Source organism: Phodopus roborovskii, unplaced genomic scaffold (genome assembly GCF_943737965.1).
Source record: "Phodopus roborovskii unplaced genomic scaffold, PHOROB, whole genome shotgun sequence".
NCBI classification, from domain to species: domain Eukaryota; kingdom Metazoa; phylum Chordata; class Mammalia; order Rodentia; family Cricetidae; genus Phodopus; species Phodopus roborovskii.
The window spans coordinates 4,901,170-4,922,415 of NW_026125489.1; the positions used below are offsets into that span (position 1 = coordinate 4,901,170).

Here is a 21,246-nt window from a genome sequence, read left to right on the forward strand (position 1 = left end):
CTGGGCTGGGGGAACACTGCAGAAAAGAATAAGGAAAGAAATGTAATAGCCTTAAAATAAGGACAGGGGCTGTGAAATATCACCTTCAGGGAGGACACAGCCACAGCAATCACAAACATAGCAGCTGTGGATGTCTACACTGGATCTCCACAAGAACGAGCCCATCAACAGCCAGGCATGGATGAAGGACAGACTCGGGGGGCTCTGCCCTTCACTGCTGAACTACATCCTGCTCACAGACTCAGCGAGAGTGGAAGTCACTGCCTCCCTCAGCCATGAGCCACTGACAACCCCACCAAGGTCTGATAGACAGTTCCAATTCAGGGGCCCTGACTAAGCTGAATGAGTCCTGAAACAGACCCAAAAGGCATAAATCTGGGGAAAGGCCTGGAAGGCATGAGGGCGTTTGCAGAGCTAAAAGGAAACAAGGCGAAGGAGAGAGTGATCAGGATGCAGACATTAAATCGTCTAAGAGCAAAGTCAATCCGGAAAAAGCACTTCCGGGAGCTCGCAAAACTCAACTTTAAGGTCCTTATTTGTATTTTCACACCTACACTCACATAGCTAGGGGCCACAAAGTCAACATTTTTAATTTGCTGTATCCATCCCTTACCCTATACCCAAATTACCTAGTAGTTGTCAATCATCACACACACACACACACACACACACACACACACAGAGAGAGAGAGAGAGAGAGCTTCTACACTGTCCTTCCATGGTTTGGTGCTGGTCCCTCTGGTCACCTCCTTTACCCACTGTAGCCTTCAAATCAATCACCAGGACAATTCCTGAGTTTCACAAGGGAACAGGAACTCTAAAGTTCTGCCCTGGGTTGCTTTGTTCTCCAAATTGCCCAATTTATGTTTCAATTTTTTTTCTTTAAAAAAAAAAAAATAAAAAGCTTCCTGTCTGCTCACTGTATCTTCCGTAGATACAGAGCTTCTGTTTTCTGAAAAGCCAAGCCATGTTCACGATACAATGGCAGCACCTAAAACTAAGAGAGCCCCTCTCTAACCATAGCTATTCAGGAACTACTTACTAGTATCTCTTTTGCCAGCCTCGTTCTTCCAAACAAATCTGGGGAAACGGTCTCACACACCCAGTGACATCTGAATGTCTGCTTTTAACAGCTATACACAAATACACAGGCCTATGCACACATGTCTCTTCCCAAATCTGCAACCTCAGAAGTTGTATTTCAAATCAAACATTGTTCATTCATCTACATCATAGAGTTGTAATAGTAAATTCAAATGAAATATATATACATATATATATATATATTAATGCTGCTGAAGTTTACAAATATCTACTTTACCAATTACTTTCAGTTCATCTCATATTCCTAAGAGTAAATATTCCTGGGGGGGGGGGTTGTAGGCAACATTGGAGTTTTGTTAGTCTACTGTTACTAAACCCAAGATTCAAGATTCAGTCTACATTCTAATCTCAAAATAATTCTGAGATTCTTTAGTTACTATAATCCAACCTATTTATTTTATCAAATTATTCTTTATAATTCAATAATTCAATACATCTCCAAATTTCTTTGACCTTCATTCTTATAGTTTATAAAGCATGATTTCCACTTTGACTTTGAATTCATACTTAACATTTATATTATAAAAATTACAAAAACCTGATCTCAGCTTTATTTTCTGTTAATGACCTTGAAGAATAATCTATACAGCCAGCCAATTCATGAAAAAACAATTTCTTACATCCTTGACAATGGCCTCTTTGCTCTTACATTAAAACATTCCCCTAAATGTCACTTCTATTTATAGAATTACAATGGTATCTTTGTAATTACTAAGTCATCTTCAAATTGCCAAGCGATCTTCACTAATTGTTATCACATTAATTTTATCATTAAAAATCCATGTGAAATGGTGGAGCATGGACCAGCTTTCCCATTTTAAAGGTGAAAAGAAAACCATGTGTCTAAGGGAGATTAAATGGCTTCTCCTGGGTGAGTTACAAACAGAAGCAAGAGCAAATTCCAATTTTCTTTTCTTGTGGCCTGTGTCTCAAGAGGCCTCAGTCATGGGCAGCTATTGTAAGTGCACAAACATCCAGTTCTGCTGGCCTTGCTTCCTGGGGGTGAAACACACAGTCAGTGCTTGTCTGTGCAGCAATATCGGGGCCTGAAATACAGAGGCTGGGCCAACACGGACGTTGCTCTTGGAACTTGTCAAAGTCATACATATTTTTTCCTGAGAAGAGCAATTTATGAATCAGTCTTTAGGGATCACCTGCACATCTCAACACATAAGGCCCTTCTAATGCACAATATGAAGTCAACAGGAAGCAAGCCCCTCGTCAATAGAAGCGATGCCTAGTCACCAAATCATCACCATGTAATATTATAATTAAATTCTGAGGAATATTCAATATAGTTTCAAGGAAAAGCTCTAAGAATAAATTTCATCAGCTATTCACTCGATAGAAAAAAAAGCAATTAACATTCCCATACCAGTACTGCTGGTCCAGCAGACTCTACAGTGAATTTTTCCCATGTAATTGATAACAACGGTGCTTTGAGGGCAGAAGTATTAACACTTATCAGATGAGGAAAATGAAGCAAACCTACAAACTTGCCTTCCTTCGCTTCAGTCCTATTGCTAGAGTAGAAATCACCACAGGGAAGCAAGCGTTTGTTGTGGCTCACAATTCCAAGTCGTGCTTGAAACAGGGAAATCAAGGCAGCGAGAACTTAACATGGTTACTTACATCACATGTACAGTCAAGGGCAGAGAGATATGAGTACTCAACTAGCTTCCTCTGTTCGTCCAGTCCAGGGGCCAAAAACCAGGAAATGGTGCCACCTTCTTTAGGCTTGACCTTCCCACATCAGTTAATGCAGTTAAGACATTCTCTTGCCTACTTGACCACAGGCCAACTTGATCTAGACCAGCGAGCAGTGAGCAGCCTGTAGGTTGCAGCCCCCTTCTGGTCACATATCAGATATCCTACCCATCCAATATTGACATTGCAACTCATAACAGTAGCAAAATTACAGTTATGAAGTAGCAAGGAACATGATTTTATGGCTGGGGTCCACAGCGTGTGTAGGTGTATTGAAGGGCCCCAGCCCTAGGAAGGTTGAGAGTGATCAATCCAGACAATCCCCCCACTGCCCAAGGTCAGACAGTAAGGCAAATGATGCAGATGATACTGAATTTTCACACTGTGGGTCCAGAGTTGAGGCTTTAGCCAGTAAGCCTCTACTGCCCCAATATTCATCCAGTGCCCCCTCCAGTTGAGGCACCTGGGATTTTCAGGACTGTGTGTTTTGTTTCATTGTGGCATTGTGAGCTGAAGCAGCCATCTGACGCAATGTGGACCTGGCATGATTCCATGTGACTGCACCCTGACTTGAAACATCTGCTTGGGTGGAAAACCACCTAGTACAGCTTCCTTGACATAGAGAATGGCCATGCCCATGTTTTCTCTTTATACTTTTCTGCTGTCAAAAGAAAATAAAGAAGACATGTCCGGACAATCTAAAGATGTTTGCTGGACAACCTCAAGGAAAGTTCAACTAAACAGTGCTCTGGGGCATATTCCACAGCTATCAGGTTTTATCATTTGAAATGTCTCTGTCCTTCAAGAACACCTTGGTCTTGTCCACACACACACACAAAAGCAAAGGAAAAAATTAGAAGTGGCTTTTTTGTCAATTTGTGTATCAATGATGTTTTCTACTTGCCAACCCAAATCATATTTTATCAGAAAGACATGAGCATTCACGTTCACAAATCAAATTTTATTCTGTCGTCAAAACTTCAGTTTTTTTTTGGGGGGGGGGGTATCAGCTGAACATATAGTAGGAGAAAATGGTATATATTATTGTATTGTTGGCTTCACAGATCATCCCTATTATTATCACTAAATATCTATACTTTTAATAGTATTCTGGTAGACCTGGTATTGAAATTTTCTTTAACCTTCTAATTTTGATTCTTTTCACACTACTGTTACTAGGGCGAAATTTTATTCTCATTGCATGCATGTGTTTCAAAAGATGCATACAGAAGGAAGTGCATCCGTATTCCCAGAGTGTTTCTGAGCTGAGCTCCACAACTCATGAGATTCATGGTTTAAGTTTGAGTACAGCCAACCTTTCGTCAAAATCTGTGATAGGCATGCAAAGGCAGACAAACACATCTGGCAAGCGCACTGCACTTCCCCAACACTTCCCCTTCACCTTTGTATATAGTCCTTCCCCTCCCACAGTCTTCAACTCCAAGTGTGCAGGCAAGCTTTTCTGAGACAACAAAAACCACTTCCCAATTATCTACCTAATACCTAAATACCTGACAGCTTATCTAGTGCCTGTTTAAATAATGAGCCCAATTATAACAGTCATTAGCATTTTTCCATTTGCTTTTCTCTAATTGTAAGTATCTCACAAAGGTGGGGACAAAATACAAACGATTCACAGAAGAGGCGTGGAAAGTTCCAGAAGAGGGGAGCAGGGGTTTACCTCAGTTACTAATGCAACGCTGAACAGGGACTGAGAACAATGTTTGGAAGTGTGTCTGCACAGTTTCCATACAAAGGGAGTTTTTACTTCCAAAAGCAGGGGAATAAAGGATGGTGAAGGGAAGGTTCATTCTCTGGTAGTGTCTTCTGTTCTGCTGATTTTTTTTTCCTTACTAATTAGCTTCCTAATTCCCCACGCCTGGATGATCGCAAAAACTCCCTTCCAAAAGCAGACTGACAAAGACGTAGTAGAGGTATCTGCTGTATACATGAGTTGCAAAAGCTTTAAGAGACAATTGGAAAACCATTAGAGAATTTAGTGTGTGAATTTCAAAATAACTATTTGACTAAAAAAAAAAAAAAATGTGAGAGAGGAAAAAACAAAACTTACAGCAACAACACGACATCAACACGAGCATTTTTCAAGTTTTTCCTAGAACAGCAATGGCTCCTTCAGGCCACATCAACCAAAATGCAGTCCCTCCGGTAAACTGACTGAAAGAAATACTGAAGTCGGACGGAGGTCTAAGAACAAGCCGGTAAAGGAAACCGGTGAAGAAAACGGCAAATGTGAACTGCCTGAAGCAGGAATGAGCTCCAAAGTTTGAGTCTGGGGACACTGATGGTCTCTGTTCCTTTCCTACTGCTGTGACAAAACACCATGACCAAGGCAGCTAAGAAAAGAAAGACTTTCATTGGCTGACGGGTCCGGAGGGTTGGAGCCCATGATAGCAGATGAAGGAACAGTTGAGGGGTCACTTCTGGATCCACAACTACAATGTCACATCTCTCAATCCTTTCCAAACAGTTTTAACAGCAGGGGATCAAGTATTCACATACAGGAGCCTGGGGGCGGGGCATTTTCACTCAAACAATTACCCCGGTGTGGTGGGACCTACAAGAGACGGTAAATTATTGTAGGCCACGGAAGCAGTGTGGATCTTTTTGAAGGGCAATATGAACTCCCAGAAGATTTTTGAGCAAGGGGTCTAATCTGTAAAGGTCCGTTTAGGACTGAGTTTAGAGATGAACCATATCAGGGCAAGCACTGACACAGATCTTTAGGGGATCCACTGTAACCATACACAACAGAGGGGCTGGAGGAGGCAGGACCTGATGATCGCAGATAATGAGCATGTTCAACATGGGTTTTGTGGGCTAAGTCATCAAATCTGGCTGTGTTAGTGATGGGTAAAGTCATTCATGTTGGCCTGGGTCAGAACTGATTACTTCCTTTATCCCTATAATTTGTAGAGTTAAGAGTTTTCCTTATTCTCACATTATCCTAGTTTGGATAATAAATCATGTGGTTACCCTAGCCTTGGGAATTAAAGGGGAAAAAGAATCAAGGATGAGCCTCATCTCAAGCAAGTAAAAATATCTGATACTGATGCTTGATTGATTCATTATTCCTGTGTCCATATCTAAATATATGTGTGTGTGTATGTATATATATATATATACATATATATATATATCAGTGTGTGTGTGTGTGTGCATGTATGTGTATACATACAATCCAATCTCTGTAGAAAAATAAATAAAACAAATTAAATTGGCCAATGAAATAATAGCTGAAATAACTGCTCAGAAAATAATTTAAAAACAGAAGAGGAAGTCTGCAGTATTGCAGTAACTCTTGTGGCAACTACAATCTAATGCTCGCTCGGACACACACGCACACACGGAACACAGAACCAAATCTTTGATCTGGCAAAGGTGTGGGAGAATAAGCATGTATCCTGGAGCCCAGAGCCTGGGGGGTTGACAATACTGAGGAGAAGAAAGACACTACACAAAAGACTGCAATACAGTAAGCCCATCTGTTTTTTGTAAATGATAGTTAACCAGGGATGCTCAGTGAACATAATCTGAACAAAGAAGGAAGTATACCATCGTGTTGCCATGAATGAGTTGCTGTACTCTCCTGTTTTTTACCCATAATGTCTGAGGTATTTTGAGTCTTGCCTTTGAGGCTCATCTGCATACTATGATTTGCAGCAACATTCCCCTAAACAGAAGAATTATAACAGTGCCTGAAGAGTCTATGCTGGTTTTTTTAATTTCAGTAATTGGTTTTTCCAGTTGATACTGTATGATGAGCCAAGCAGGATATGAAAAGCAGCAGGACTTGACTGGGGTCTAAATTCAGCTATGAGAGAGGGAGGGAGAGAGAGTATCCCTTCAGGCCAACTGAATCTATGTTTGTTAACCTGGCCCAATCATTTAAACACATATATTTCATAGTATCTAAATGATCTTTGAAATAGCAAAGCTTAAGAACACGATTTCTATGGTTATTGGATTGAGGGGGGCTTAGGTTAAACTCACCATTTTTCGTGATTTTAAGACCAACAGCTGCTAGTAACATACCCAACTTTTGTTCATGCAAATATCATCCATCTTGCCACCATCCTTTGCTTTATTCCCTTAGCAGACTCCTTTAATCTCCGGAATTTCCACAGATTCATCAAACCTCACTCTATTGCAGCTGGTATTCTAAACTGAGCTGGATAATATTTAGATGTCATCTGTTATCAGTCGCATGCTTCAAAACTATCAGTTATCACGAGACTGTCTGAATTGTGGTCCACACATAGATACCTTCAGGCCATTGCAATGATTGCTCATTTTACTCCACATTAGTTTCCCTCGGTTTCAATTCACATTCAGGGTTTTTCCAGTGGATTAAATTCAACATGATTTTTAAACATTGTCTAACCTTGAGCCCAGTAGGGCTAAACTCTCAGGGACTTTCTTCGAGAATTTCAATTAGTGGACAGAATTGGAAAAGTTTTCCAGCAAATAAATGGCATGCCATGGAGGAAATGTAGCAAATTCTTCTGACAGGCATTTACATATCCATAATCTAATAAAAATTTCAAACTCTACCACATATCAAAATTACAAGTCCAAGATAACGTGTTTCAACACTGTAACAAGAGAAGCATGCTTTTATGGTCTGAACAGGGAGGTTTCTAAACAAAACAATTGGCTTCAATTTGAGCAGTCGGCTCATTTGGAAAGAAAGAGATCTCGCCCAAGAGTATGAGACTTCCCTTTGGCAACAGAGGAGAAATAGCTGGGACTTGAAACAGTCACTACCAGGTACAGTGCTGGAGCCCCCAAGTCAGTGGGAGAGCCTGTCTATTCTTTGTTTTTCCTTCGCATTCTCTTTCGATTCTCTAGACAAGAAAAATAGTTCTCTGAAGAGTGTATGCCCTCCATTCCAGGATTCATTTTCCAAAGAAAGTTTTCCCAGGTAGATCAAGATGAATGAGCAAGTCTCTCTCTCCTTTGGGTGTTCAGTCTTCTCTAGAAATCTCCTACTCGCGTTAGATTTGTTCATAAATCTTCCAGAAGGTATTTGGTTTAGACCAAAATGAGATTTCTAATAACCAAAAACTGCACAGTTCTGACAACACTGGAACTTCTTTAAACACACATCTACATATTTGTGTCTGTTATCCATCTGCAAATATTTGCAAAAACTATAAATTAATCAAGTAAGTATTGACTGATACATCCCAAGCACTTTTCTCAAAATGTGTATTATTTTCTTATCTCAGGTGCTAAGAAAAAGGCATGCCTTGAAGTGCAAGCCGAAGTCCTAATTTTTTTCCTCCAAGAGGTGAATTATTTTTCTCCAAGCCACCATACAGACTTTATGCTAATATTTCTGTTTTAATTCAAGGCTATGAATTCTAATTGGCATTAATATCATCTTTATAGAGGTTGGCACTACTTCTGAACACAGTAGATACATGGTAGATTAAATATTAAATTATCAATATTTGCCTTCCTCTTTAACATAGTTTGTATGCTAACATCAACCCCTGAAGATCCATTGTATAACATCTCTCCAGCTATAGCCCTCATTTGGGGTTTTCCGTTTTGGTTTAGTTGGGTTTTGTTTGTTATTTGTGTTTGTTTGTTTGTCTGTGCTGTATGTCAAGCTCAGGGCCTGGCATTTGCTAAGTCAACACTCTTCGTCTGGGCTACACCTTGAACCCAGGCCTTATATATTGTATGCAGTAAAGCTTCTCTGTAATAAAGGATGAGGGTTATTAAACAACCCATGCAGCTGAGACTGAGGCAGAAACCCATGGCCCTGTCGCAGTGTTTTAGGTCTTGTGTGGTTCTTTTCCACGTCTAACTAATACTCAACGCCATTATGTAAAGGTGCTCTTTTAACAATTAGGCCTGGATGGCCCTACCTTGTCAATTCATTCAATAACTTATCAAGCCAAGGGTCAAAGAGCAAGCGTCATCACAACGGTGTCACTAGCTACCTCAGGCCAACTCTAACAAGGAGATTTCAAAGCTCCTTTCCAAGATGGGCTATTGAATGTTTGTAACGAGTTTCCAGAACATAGCAAAGCATCCTGATGACTGTTGACAGAGCACCACAATAAGTGACAGATTGCTTTCAGCTCGTCCTTATTTGGTTTTGACACCCAACAATAATACCGCACCCTTTGAACATTTAAAATTACTTTTTAGAGGACAAATGGTACCCATCTATTTGTGTCTGTGCCCTTGTGTGCTAATGTTCTTTCTTATTAACATGGATCCACTGTCTGTGCTTCTAACTACAACCGACTCCAATCTGTCCATCCACTCACGCCTGTCCGGGCCATGTATCCAATCCTCTCCACTCTCATATCAGAGGCTGTCACCCTAAGAATGATTATATAAACGCATACTATGCTATGATCTCGCTTTATTAGAAAAACAATAAGTCTTCTCCGACTTTTTCTCACTGAAACTGTACCTTCACCCTTTGTCTTCATTCTCTTCAGCAATCCTCCTTAAAATGGAGGCTTAAGTTTCCACATTCTCTAGCTTGTCTCCCATTTCCCTACTTAGGCCTTTCCCTCTTACATCAACCACTCCCAACAAGGCCACAGATAACTTCCTTTTCTATGAATCCCATGCTCAGGTCCTGGCCTTCATATTACTTGACACCGATAGGTCAAACTTCAAGCACCTTCCTCCCTTATTAACTTCCTGTCCACACTATCTCGGTCTCCTTGCTCACTCGTGATTTCCTCCCTAATTTGTAACAGCCCAAATGTCTAGAGCAGAACCTGGGACATGGTATTCCTATGACATTGATTTCTTCAACAAATGAATCAACCTCATTAACAAATGCATTAAGATCTATTAAGATAAATTGGGAGGTTGACCTTAGGTAAGTAGTATGATTATTTTTTTTTAATGTAGCTGCCCACAAAGAAATGAGGCAGTGCAATTTCTTTGGGTCATTTAAGAGATGCAGCCCTTGTAGATCATCTCCCTTAAAAACCTCATATGATTTTACACCCATCGTAATACATGACTAATTACCATTACTTGTCAAATATTAGCTTCCAGTCAAATTTATCAATGGATGTTCAATATGTTAAATAAAAGCTGTGATTTGTCAATAATCTCTTTGTAATCAAATATGTTTAGCACAGTTGTGCATATATTATAGATGATATTGGACAATTTTGTTCTTTAGAACTGAAGGAGAGAGCTTAGATATTAGAGTTTCTCCTCACAGCATATTCATTACTTTCTTCCTCCGACTCATCTGATTTTACATCTGGTTGGAAGTATAGTCATCTACAATATTATACCTCTAGGAAAATACCGTCTGATTTTATACAAAAACTTCAGGACTGTATTGTAGTGGGAAAACACTAATAGAATATGTTCACATGGTTTTATCATAAGCCATTGTTGTCCACATTCATTAAGTTTTCCAGCTAGTACAAATGACAGAACGCAAGTTCTCAATAGTTTATAGTTTTAATAATAAATGTTTAATGCAAAGGAAGAATGAAAATAGATTGTCTATCATAATCATTAACTCTTTTCTGTTCCCTGGGAGAATTTGCAAGTTCAAATGAAATCCAGCTTCAAGTTCACTATGCGCTTTAAAATAAAAGCATCAGACAGACTCCCTTGGGGGTCTGTCACTCATAGACAACAACCACTGGAATGTATAAATTCAAATTGCTCTTGGTCCCCTCTAAGTGACTACCTTGTAAAACGGCACCATACCCTAATAGCTGTGCCATAGCACAGAACACTTTTGGACATTTGCCTTAAAAAAAATAAAATAAAATAAAAAATAAACTAGAACTTTTATCACCCTCTATTTTCTCCAGGGAGTTACATGTTCATACTTTGTGGATGGAATTTTTAAAAAAAAGAGCTAAAATTATTCAGTGTCAAGTTCAATAAATCAGGTGAGAGTAATACTATCTTGAGTCTGAGATAAGATTTAACTGCAAGAAGGCAAATGTCCTTGCAAAGACCGTCAGGCAGCTCTGAAGGCAAATCCCCAAGAGCAGGGTCTTAAAGGGGTCAGTTAGCAACCGCAGTGGAATGGGGTGTAGCCGCATCGAGCCGCAACCGCTACGGAGGTTTCCAGCCACCTTGATTATAAATTCAGGGAACTGTACCCCTAAAAAATCCCCTCCAGTGGATATTTTGTGTCCTCAGTTACTTAAGTCACTATGAGCCAACTTTCTCCATCCTTTTCAGGTTTCTGCTTCTTAGCTTTTAAAGATAAAGAAGTAATAGCTTTTTTTTTAAAAAAACTGCATCATTGTCCAGGGTAGTTTTTCACTTCGTTGTGAAATCATTTCCAAAAGCAGTTAATTTGCATTTGAAATTTTCAAATGCATGTATAACACAGGAAGAACACAATAAATACAAGTCTTAATTTTAATCAGAATTGTGAATTATATTTGTGAATTTAGCTAATATTGAATGCTTATTTGCTTCCAGGTCAATGCCCTAATCACATTATGCATATTAAATCATAATATCTTTACAGAGAAAAAAAAAACACTTTGAAAAATACAATCTATTATTAGCTTCATTTTACAAACGGAGGAGGTGGAATCAGAAAAATTCAGAGACTACCAAAGCTCACCAAACTTGGTTAGGTACAGAACTCGGAGAACTCGCCCCAGAACTGGCTTTGAGCTCCCATGAGCTCAAAACTCTGGCAAGCTGGGCCAGGCCATCAGAGAAATGCTTGCCTTAAAGGTAATAATATTACAGGACTACGTCCTAGCAAGCTTGGTCATGCAGAAGGGCCCCTTCCTCATGATCAGATTCTGCCTCTACTGCCTACCACCCTGCTAATACACTCGTGATAGAAAGGGGAAAATATCACAATCCCCCTTCCCTAGTAACTGGGCTACGTGACTTGAAGAAGAGATGCACAGGGTAAAGACATACACTACCCCCTCACGTAGGAGGTGACATAACCATTGACTGCTTGTCTTTTTTTCTTCATTTGCTAGTTCATCCCTTTCTGATTCGTTGTTCTTTGTCTCTCCTTTTATCCGATGATTTGTTTTCTTAAGCGAGAAGTAAAGGTAAGGTGTTGGAAAGGAGGTGGGGTAGGAGGGTGTGGGGGGGGAGGTGAGGGAGAGGAAAACGGTAGTCATTACACCTTGTATATTTAAAAAAAAAAAAAAACTTTTATTTTCAATTTTCAAACGCAGTCTAAAGAGGCCTGTCAATCACCTGTACCGTATTCCAGAGACTTTGGGGAAAACGGTCTACCGAAACCGGAAAACAGAAGTGGATAGACCACAGCAGCCATCTGGCTACTGCCCCCTCCCACCTGAAAGTGCTTCCCTTCACAAAGTCCTGACGGTCATTGCCAGCGCAGAATAAACTCTGCCTACGTTTTACACTACGCTATACGTCTCATCTGAACTCATGCAGTAGCGGTCAGAATGACCAGGATACCAGGACACGAGCAGAGCTCGACCCTGCTAGCAATAAAGAGGAGGTATAGGAATAAGAGGAGAAGATGGTTAGACACCAGCCATTGGGGATTTGTCTCTTTCTTTCTTTCTTTCTTTCATGTCTTTGATACAGGGTCTCATTCGTCATGGAAGCCAGGCTGACCTCAAATTCACCTGCCTCTGTCTCCCGAGTGCTTGGATCAAAAGTATGCACCACCATGCCTAGTCTTAACCAGACACTCTGTACAGCCCAGCTCCTCAGATGGACCTGGAACCCTGTCACAGTGACAGAGATGTTGTGCAGACATCTTTAAAAGGGAAGCTGCTCTTTTCAAAGCCAAACATGCACACATCATTGATAATAAGAAACACCAAAAGTATATAAATGGTATAGAGAAAATTAAAAGGCAAAGGACACAGAGTCAAAACACAAACGCATACGGAAATAATTAAGAAAAGACAGGATGCCATGCAGGATTACGACTCTATTTATAATAAGTAAGGTGATCGTGTGAGCTAGCGAGAGAGCCCGGTGGGTTAGAGCAGTTGCTGCACAGCAAGAAGACCTGACTTCAGCTCTCCAGCAGCCATGGGAAAAGCCAGCTGTGGATGCTGTGGACCAGTATCTTCAACATCGTGAGGGGTGGAGAAAGAAATCAATGGGTCATGCTGCCCAGGAGCCTTTCTCCAGGGTTAGTGAGAGGTACTGTCTCAAGGATATTAGATAGAAAATGATAAAGCTGGACATCTGGTGTCCCTGTGGCCTCCATTCATGTATACAGACTTATGCATCTGAACAGAGAGAGAGAGAGACAGAGACAGTCAGAGACAGAGACTGTAGACAGAAAAAAAACAGAGACTAAAGGATCCAGGCCAGAACAGTGATTTTTTTTTTAATGGACTACCCTATCTAATCCAACTTATTTTAAAATGCTAGTGCATCGAGCACTGTTGTGATGTAAATCTGAAATACACTCCTCTGACAGTATCATGGGTTTGAACATGACCCCAGTTCTGCTATTCTGGGAGTTGTAAACCCCATGGAAAGCAGCGCCTTAGAGGCACACACAGGACACTGGAGAAAGACGTTGACTGTTCCACCCATCTCCAATTCCCGTCTCCTTCTCTAACTCCTTGTCATGCCCACATGGACAAGAACTACTCCAGATGCCACATCCCACACGCCTCTCCCCAAGACAGACTGAAACCCCGGAAACCACAAGCCACGGTAAATCCTTCCTTTCTTACATTGCTTCTGCATGGTGCTTTTTTTCCCCAGCAAGAAAAAACCGTGGAGGCACCCAGAATCACAGCCCGCAGCTGCACCTTCATCCTTGCTTCTTTTAATCATCCCCGAAAATATTAAACCATCAAACTTCGCCTTTAAATGATCACACCGAGGAAAAGCCTGGCCAGTGCAGCACGGATATTTTAGTAACAGTAACTGAGGGTTACAATGAAACCAATCCTCTCAGTGTAGCTGGTACTGCACCAGGGGCGTGTCACTCGGCTGCAGTGTGCAAGCCCGTCTCCCGGCCGCTGGGCGCAGGGGCCTGCACATGGCCTCACGGGGCACAGGGCTGAAATCGCACAGCTCCGTGCCCCAGGTTGTAATGACGTTCTGCGAGCTGTTTGCGCATAGATTTGTCAGTGGCCCCGCTGTAAACATCTCCGGTTCACCACCCCCTTGATAATTCTCATCCTTCTAGTCAGTCAGCTGTCCAAGCCGTTCCAGTTCCAACTCTCTTTCCTTTTCCTTCACTGACGAGTCAAAGTGTGTCTGTCGAATGAGGATTACGCCCCAAGAACCGTGTTAGGCACCATGAGGACAAAGCGGACATGATCATCTCCTTCATGCAGTAGCCTCATATCAGAATCATGAGACACCTAGAGATACTAAATTTGAGATTGAACTGTGGCTCCATATTTTGACTAGCATTCACAATATGACTAAGGCTCGGAGACTTCTGTATACTTTGGGCATTTAGTCCTAGTGGCAGAAATGAATGCCTAATTAGACACCTGTGGGAAGCCTACTAAATTATATTTACACATTAAATGTTCCTTAATAAATCTAATAAACCATAAGATCATTTGAGGTTCCAAAGCAGATGGCATATTTAACATAAATTTAGGGGAATTAGATAGTGCATACTCAAAAATCTGTAACCCAGTGTATGTCCCAAAGACGGGAACAATCCCATGATAGGAAGGGCCTTTCAAATGTGGTAATGATGCTATGAGGAGCAAGCCCTGGAAAAAAAATCAGAAAATATAGCAACACTCTACCTAATCAATAGTGTAAGTCTCTAGAACATCCTCCAAATCAATAGGAAATATAATAATGACAAGATGCACCTACAAGTAAAAAAAAAAAAAAAAAAAAAAAAACCAGCAAATGGCGACACATCCCAAACCCATTATCTGAAGTGAAATATTTTAAAAGTGCATTTAATACAAGAATGTGATCAGTCTTCTTAAACAGCTGTGGCAATAAATAAATTGTATCTAAAGGTCTTAACTTTGAGGTCTCACAACACTCTACGCCTTTATGACATGCTCACAGCTACAAGTTTTTAGCATTACCTAGGTCATTCAAGATTTTAAAACTATGTTTTAATTGTGGAGTTCAACCCCCCCCCCCCCGCTCCTGTTGAAGTGGGCATCACATATCTATTTTTCAGTCAAAGAAGTAACCATGCAGCGGTACGTCATTGAGAATGCCATTTTTAGATAAGTGGCCATTTGAATCTTTTCCGCTGTTGTATTATATGTTCAATGAACCTGAGACAAGAGGCAAAGAGTACGTTGAGAATCAGCCTTGAGCCAGGCTCCAGCTGGCTATGCTAGGTGCATATGAAGTCACCCCAGCCCCACAGCAACTCCGCAGGCTCCACTTCACAGGCCACTGCCCTGAGACTCAGCACTGAATAATTCACTTGCATGACAAATGTGAGAGACGATCTGTGCCCCAGTCTAGCTGGAGGAACACATCTTCGCCATGTTATTCTGTCTCCCTCAGCTCCCAGATGTTTTCATTTAGACCATGTTTTAGTCAATAAATGCCTTACAATGGAATATGTTGGGGATATAGATAGCCTTGTAACGTAGAAAATATTGAACATTTTCCCTTAAAGGCTTATTTTTCTTTGTCATTCCTCCAGGTCAAGAGTCTTATTATTCCATTTACTGTGGTTGTGTATTATGTCTGACACAAAATCCACCTCAAAATAACTTCTCACACACACACACACACACAACACACACACACAGGAAGCAAGACCTATAAGCTTGGCCTTAACAATTTTTTTCTGGACAGATAAAAAAAAAAGTTGTTGAATTACTATACATTCCATTCATTGAGAAACATTAAAATATTGAAATAACCCTCAAGTTCAGTCCTCTGTATTAATGGCAGGGTCTCTGAGACTACTCATTCAGAAAAGCCTTGGGTTTTGTCTGTCTGGCTGTTTGTTTGTTTGTTTGTTTTTCCCTCGCCTTCAGAATTATATAGAATTGAAGTTTTGGAAAGAAGAGCTATGAACAAAAAGTCCCACCTTCACTAACATGAAAAGTGGCTGTAATTATACACCTCTATAGTTTGGTGTGGGATTTCTAATAAATTCCCTAAATTCTAAATATAAGCTGAAGTTGCAAGGTGGGCTGTATTTTCAATCACTCATCTATTCATACCTGCTAGCGTAATTTGAAAATATTATTTGTTAGAGGTCCCTTTTGCAAGTTCTTCCTCATCCAGTAATCTAAAATCAGCAGTCTGCGTAATCCTGTGACAATGACAGCCACCCTGCATGCGTCTCCTGAGACCTGCGTTCAGAAAGTGACTCTATTCTCAGGGCCAAGCAGCCCTGCTTGGGTAACTGTATTCTGTGCTCTTGGTTTCAAAGTTGTCAGCCCATAGACTACAATGGGAACAGGGCTTCACATGAACAGGCAGCATCTAACCCTGAGCAGCCTGAATACAGACACTACTCCATCCCTATATGGCAGACACTGAGACCACTGAGACTCAGAATGTTTATGTAAGTAGCAGAAATGTCAGAAAAGGACATCTTGGCCATTGTGTGTTTTCCTGTAGAACAGTATCCTATCATGGTATCTTAAGATGGTAGTTCTCAACTGTGGGTCATAACCCCTTTGGGGTTGAATGTGGCTTTTTTTCACAGGGGTCACAGGTCAGATATCATGCATATCAGATATGGGCATTACAATTCACAGCAGTAGCAAAATCACAGTTATGAAGTAGCAACAAAATAATTTTATAGCTGAGGGGTGTGGCCCTACATGAGGAACTACATTAAAAGGTCAGAGGTTTAGGGAGGTTGAGATATGTATGTTCAAACAATTCAAGCCACAATGTCAAACACACAAATTTCGCTGGAAGTTATCCAAATAACAGCTACAATCAGAGCCTGTTGCTCAAGAGTATGCCAGAATAAAAAAAAATAAAAAATAAAAAACTTGGGAGAATTCTGAAGCTCCTAAAAGATACCAAATTCTCAGAGACCAGTACTCTCCGTAGGCTCCTCCCCACTGACCTATGCCTGTCTAAGTCATGCCTGACTAATGCATTGGAGGCATACAGTGCTATGGTTACCACCAAGTATCAGACTATCTCCTGAAGTGAACTTCCAGTTATAAAGAATTAACTTGTCTCTCATCCATGATAAAGTTATAATGACTCTGAATCTTAGTTGGAAATAACCACAAAAGACATTTAACATTTGCCTGGTTTGTTACTTTTCTGTCCCTAAAACAAATACCTTAGCTAATTGCTTTATCAGGAGAAAAAGTTTATTTTGCCCATGGTTTCAGAGATTCCCCATCCATGACTGGCTGAATTTGGGGGCAAGGAGGCTGGGTAGGGAAGAAAACACATCACAACAAGGGCACAGAGTAAAATAAAGCAGCTCACCTAAAGTCACAAATTGAAAGAGGTAGAAAGAAAATCATGTGCAATGTGCAGGGACTACGATCCCCTCAAGGACATGAAGCCAGGGTTTGAGGGTCTCTGCTGGCCCATCTCTAGAAGGTTCCACTAGCTCCCAATAGCACAAGGCTGGGAGCCAACGCTTTACCAAGCAGACTTTATGAAGAATGTTTAATCTGCAAACTGTTACTGTGACAGGCACGGTCATTGTGTACACCTTGGTTACAAACTGTCCCTAGACTGAGAATCAGTGCTTCTGTAAGCCTAAACATAACTCTCTAGTCTTAAAGGCAAAGACCTGTATATTATAATTGTACTCCACGTTATTTCTATATGGCAGGTGAGTTCCAAGACCCTGAGTATGGTTTTTGTAAGAGCAATCCATCAGATGGGCCATATGTACAAAATTTCAACTCTGGCACAGTGAAGACAGACCATTCCTGGAGTCTCTGTGAGACCTCTTCCGTTTCTTTACTTTTTCACAAAATATTTACTACGTACCCATTCTAAGACTGATTGCCAAGTGTGGCGTTAGACAAAAATAGATGAGAGAAAGTCCCTTTCCTTAGTGCGGCGGTTCTCGACGTCACAATGCTGACCGCTCAGTGCAGTCCCTCATGTTGTGGTGACCCCCAACCACAAAATTATTTCCATCGCTAACTCATAGCTGTAGGTTTGCTACTGTTACAAATCCTAACCTAAATATCCGGTATGCAGGGTAATCTGACATGCAGGTCCTCTGGGGTCATGGGGCACAGGTTGAGAGCTACTGCCTTAGTGCGTGAGACAACAGTGGTAAAAGCTTTTGCTTTCTGCAGACCCTGTCTGACTACATCCCAGGATCAAAAGGAGAGAATTAACTCCCTAAAGTTGTTCGATGACGTCCACGGGTACACTGCGGCATACACAGACCCATACCTGCGCATGCGCGTGTGCACACACACACACACAATAATAATAATAATAATAATAATAATAAAAGTGTATTTTAATTTTAAAAAGCAAATAGTCCTTGTCCCCGAGAAAGTCACAAAGGAAGAAGGAAGAGAGCAATTGTAAAATGGAAAATGCCAACAAAATAAGGACAAAATGTTCAGAGGGGTTAGTTGTGTCATCTGCAGAAAATTCAGTGAAGACTCGTTTAAAAGAAAGAAAGAAAGAAAGAAAGAAAGAAAGGAAGGAAGGAAGGAAGGAAGGAAGGAAGGAAGGAAGGAAGGAAGGAAGGAAGGAAGAAACAGAATGAAGGGTCTTGAAGGGCCGATAGGACTTTGCTTGGCTGAGAAGTTGACCAAACTGCTGTTTGCTGCATAACTAACTAGAAGTGCACAAGTGGAGACAGTTTTGAGCTCTCATTATATTACCCCTCTGTCACGGCTTGATTATATTTTCTTTGCTTTTAAATTACATAATCAAAAAGTACTCACAAAAGCTGTTATTTGGACAACAGTTGGATCTCGGTTTTTGGGACCATTAAAACATCAGACACAGAATCTTAACTATGAGAAGCGAACGGATTCTTTTCTTCAAAAAGTGTATTGTAAAGGTCATAATTAAATTAAGTACCAACATTTACTAGCATCAAGTTGACACTTCCTGAGAGTCAGAACCCTTCCCCTGGCTGGCGGCAGCTGACGAGTGGCTTATCGAGTTCCACATTGTTGCACCACGGTAAACACAGACGCCAGGGTGGAATGCAAACTCACTGCTGTGCCGGTAACCTCTGGGATCTTGTCCAGAAAACTCCAAGAGCCGAGCTATATGTTAAACAGCATTGTGGAACAGCTCTGAAACATCACGACAGTGCAGAGCTCCACAGTCAGCTGCCCCCCAAAACTAAATCAACCCTTTACTATATAGCACAAGAGTGTGCCCAGGAGCCAATCTCTTCATCGGCTTAATGTAGAATAAATGACAATAAAATATGCAATGCATGGGAGCAGGACTAGCTACTGCCTTGGCTACAGTGTTTAATGTTCATTGGCATGACCAAAGATGACTCTGGGGCTGTCTTGAGCACGGCTGTTCCGTTGTCTCCTCTGACTTACCAACAGTCTAGCCAACCAAGTAAGAAACATGTGCTTCCCGTTCAAGCCTCCTTGACTTCTCCTGTGCACATGCAATCACCAGCCCTTCGACAATAGATATGTGAACTCGCTTATACAAACTCCATTCCTCTGATCAGAGCTCCCACTCAGAAAGACTGGTAGAAGGCATTGTGCTATCATCTCGCAAGAAGGCATTATTCCAATGTGCTATCTATCTCGCACTTATTACAGCTTGCTGCTGAAACCAGAAACTTGACACCAGAGGAAATAACTGATCAAAGTCCACTTGCTCTTATTTCAGCAAGGTTGCTTCCCCAAAATTGCCAGCGTTCGCTTGCCAACCGAGACCCTTTCTTATAAACTGTAATAATCGCTGTATGTCTAACTGGACGCTTTCATGTCTGGTCTTACCGAAGGCTGAAGAAGTAAGTCATGCACTTACCCCATCCGAACCTAGAGGCAACGAACGATCTCTTTGTCACCCAGCTCCAAATCTTCAAATTAAAACAGCAAACAGTCGAGCAGAATAGCTATTTACAGACCACATGTTTCTTCCTCTCCACCAAGGAGCTGGCAAGACAGGGCGCTACGTACTGATAGGAAATGATAAGCGGTAAGTGAGCAGTGTCTAATTACTCAGTCATTGCTCAGATTCAGAGACAAAGGCAAGGACGGAGGCTGAGAGTTCGGGGTCAAACTCCATCTCTTCTAACCCTGTTGTGCCTGTGCACCGCAGCACATATTAACATCAAGCCCTGTTTCAGACCTCTGCAATCCCAGAGGCATAGACCACTGCTGTGCCTCCGGTCACCTTTGCAATGCCACACTTCCCATTTTGCAGAGTCCCACAACAATATAATGGGAAGCAAGTGATACTTAAAACGAATAGTTATAACTTGCATCGGTCACCATCAGCCTAAGAGTAGGTTGTTCAGGGGACTATGCAGAGTAACCATGGAAAGAAGCAGTGACAAACATGCCACTTAATGGATCCTGTCCCTCTCAATAGCTCTCACGGTAGGATCTGGGAGGTGGGCCATCTGCAGAAAACAGATAATGCTAATGACACGGTCGGTCTTGCTTTTTGTTCTTTGCTTTTTTTCCTTCCCCGCTTTGCTTTTTGTTTATTTGCTTTGCTTTGCTTTGCTTTTCATAATATATCTAATCCCTTGTGATTTTAGCCATGGGGCTTCCTGGTGAAATGCACATCTGATTAAAGAGGACAGACCACACAACCACAAGACAGGCTGTTTTACAACGAGCTGCCTTCATTAGTATGGAAATAGAATTAAAAGGAAAATCTCCCACACCTAGGAACCTTCTCCATAGACATAGTTAAAAAGAAAACATTTGTATTGCTGAATAGGCATGAAACCATCGTGTAACACACATACATCAGAGAAACCCGCCAGCAGATACGAAGGCTGAGTGTCACCTCATGTTGTTATATGTCGGGCAAATACCAATAATTATATGCAGTTTCAAGATAAGCAATAATAAGTCCTCAAGTAAGAAGACCCAAACTTGTCACACACTTTTCGTCCCAAAGGCACCTGGCGACCTTCTATCTGCGTTAAATACCTCAGTGGTTCTCAACCTTCCTAAGGTCGCAACCCTTTAACACAGTCCCGCACCAAGCTGTGGTGACCCTCCCAACCATAAAATTATTTCCATTGCTACTTCGTAACTGTCATTTTGCCACTGTTATGAATCGTAGTGTAAATATCTGATATTTCCAATGGTCTTGGGTGACCCCCGTGAAAGGGTTACTCAACAACCCATAGGTTAAGAACCACTAAGCTAACTGGCTTTATTGGGAGCAGAACCAAGTTTCTCATACCTCAGTGACAGGAAAGGGCTTCGCAATTTGAATAAGCCCGCCCCTAGGAGTTTAGATGTCCATGCTCCCAGAGAAACTGGGAGTCTGGGATGATGTCTCCCGTGAGACTTATATTTCAAAGGGATGGCTTCCAGATCCTGGAGGAAGACATTCCTAAACCCT

At 41.3% G+C, this 21,246-nt stretch overlaps 1 protein-coding gene across 1 annotated transcript in view; it reads right to left on the bottom strand.

Annotated features, from left to right (window-relative positions):
• Window positions 1–19,722, bottom strand: part of Tafa2 (TAFA chemokine like family member 2) — a 298,337-nt gene extending 278,615 nt beyond the window's left edge. Inside the window, exon 1 of the mRNA XM_051176275.1 lies at window positions 19,687–19,722. Coding sequence (XP_051032232.1) covers window positions 19,687–19,691 — 5 coding nt within the window. The 5' untranslated portion in view covers window positions 19,692–19,722. The remainder of the gene's footprint in view (window positions 1–19,686) is intronic.
• Window positions 19,723–21,246: the final 1,524 nt, after the last annotated feature.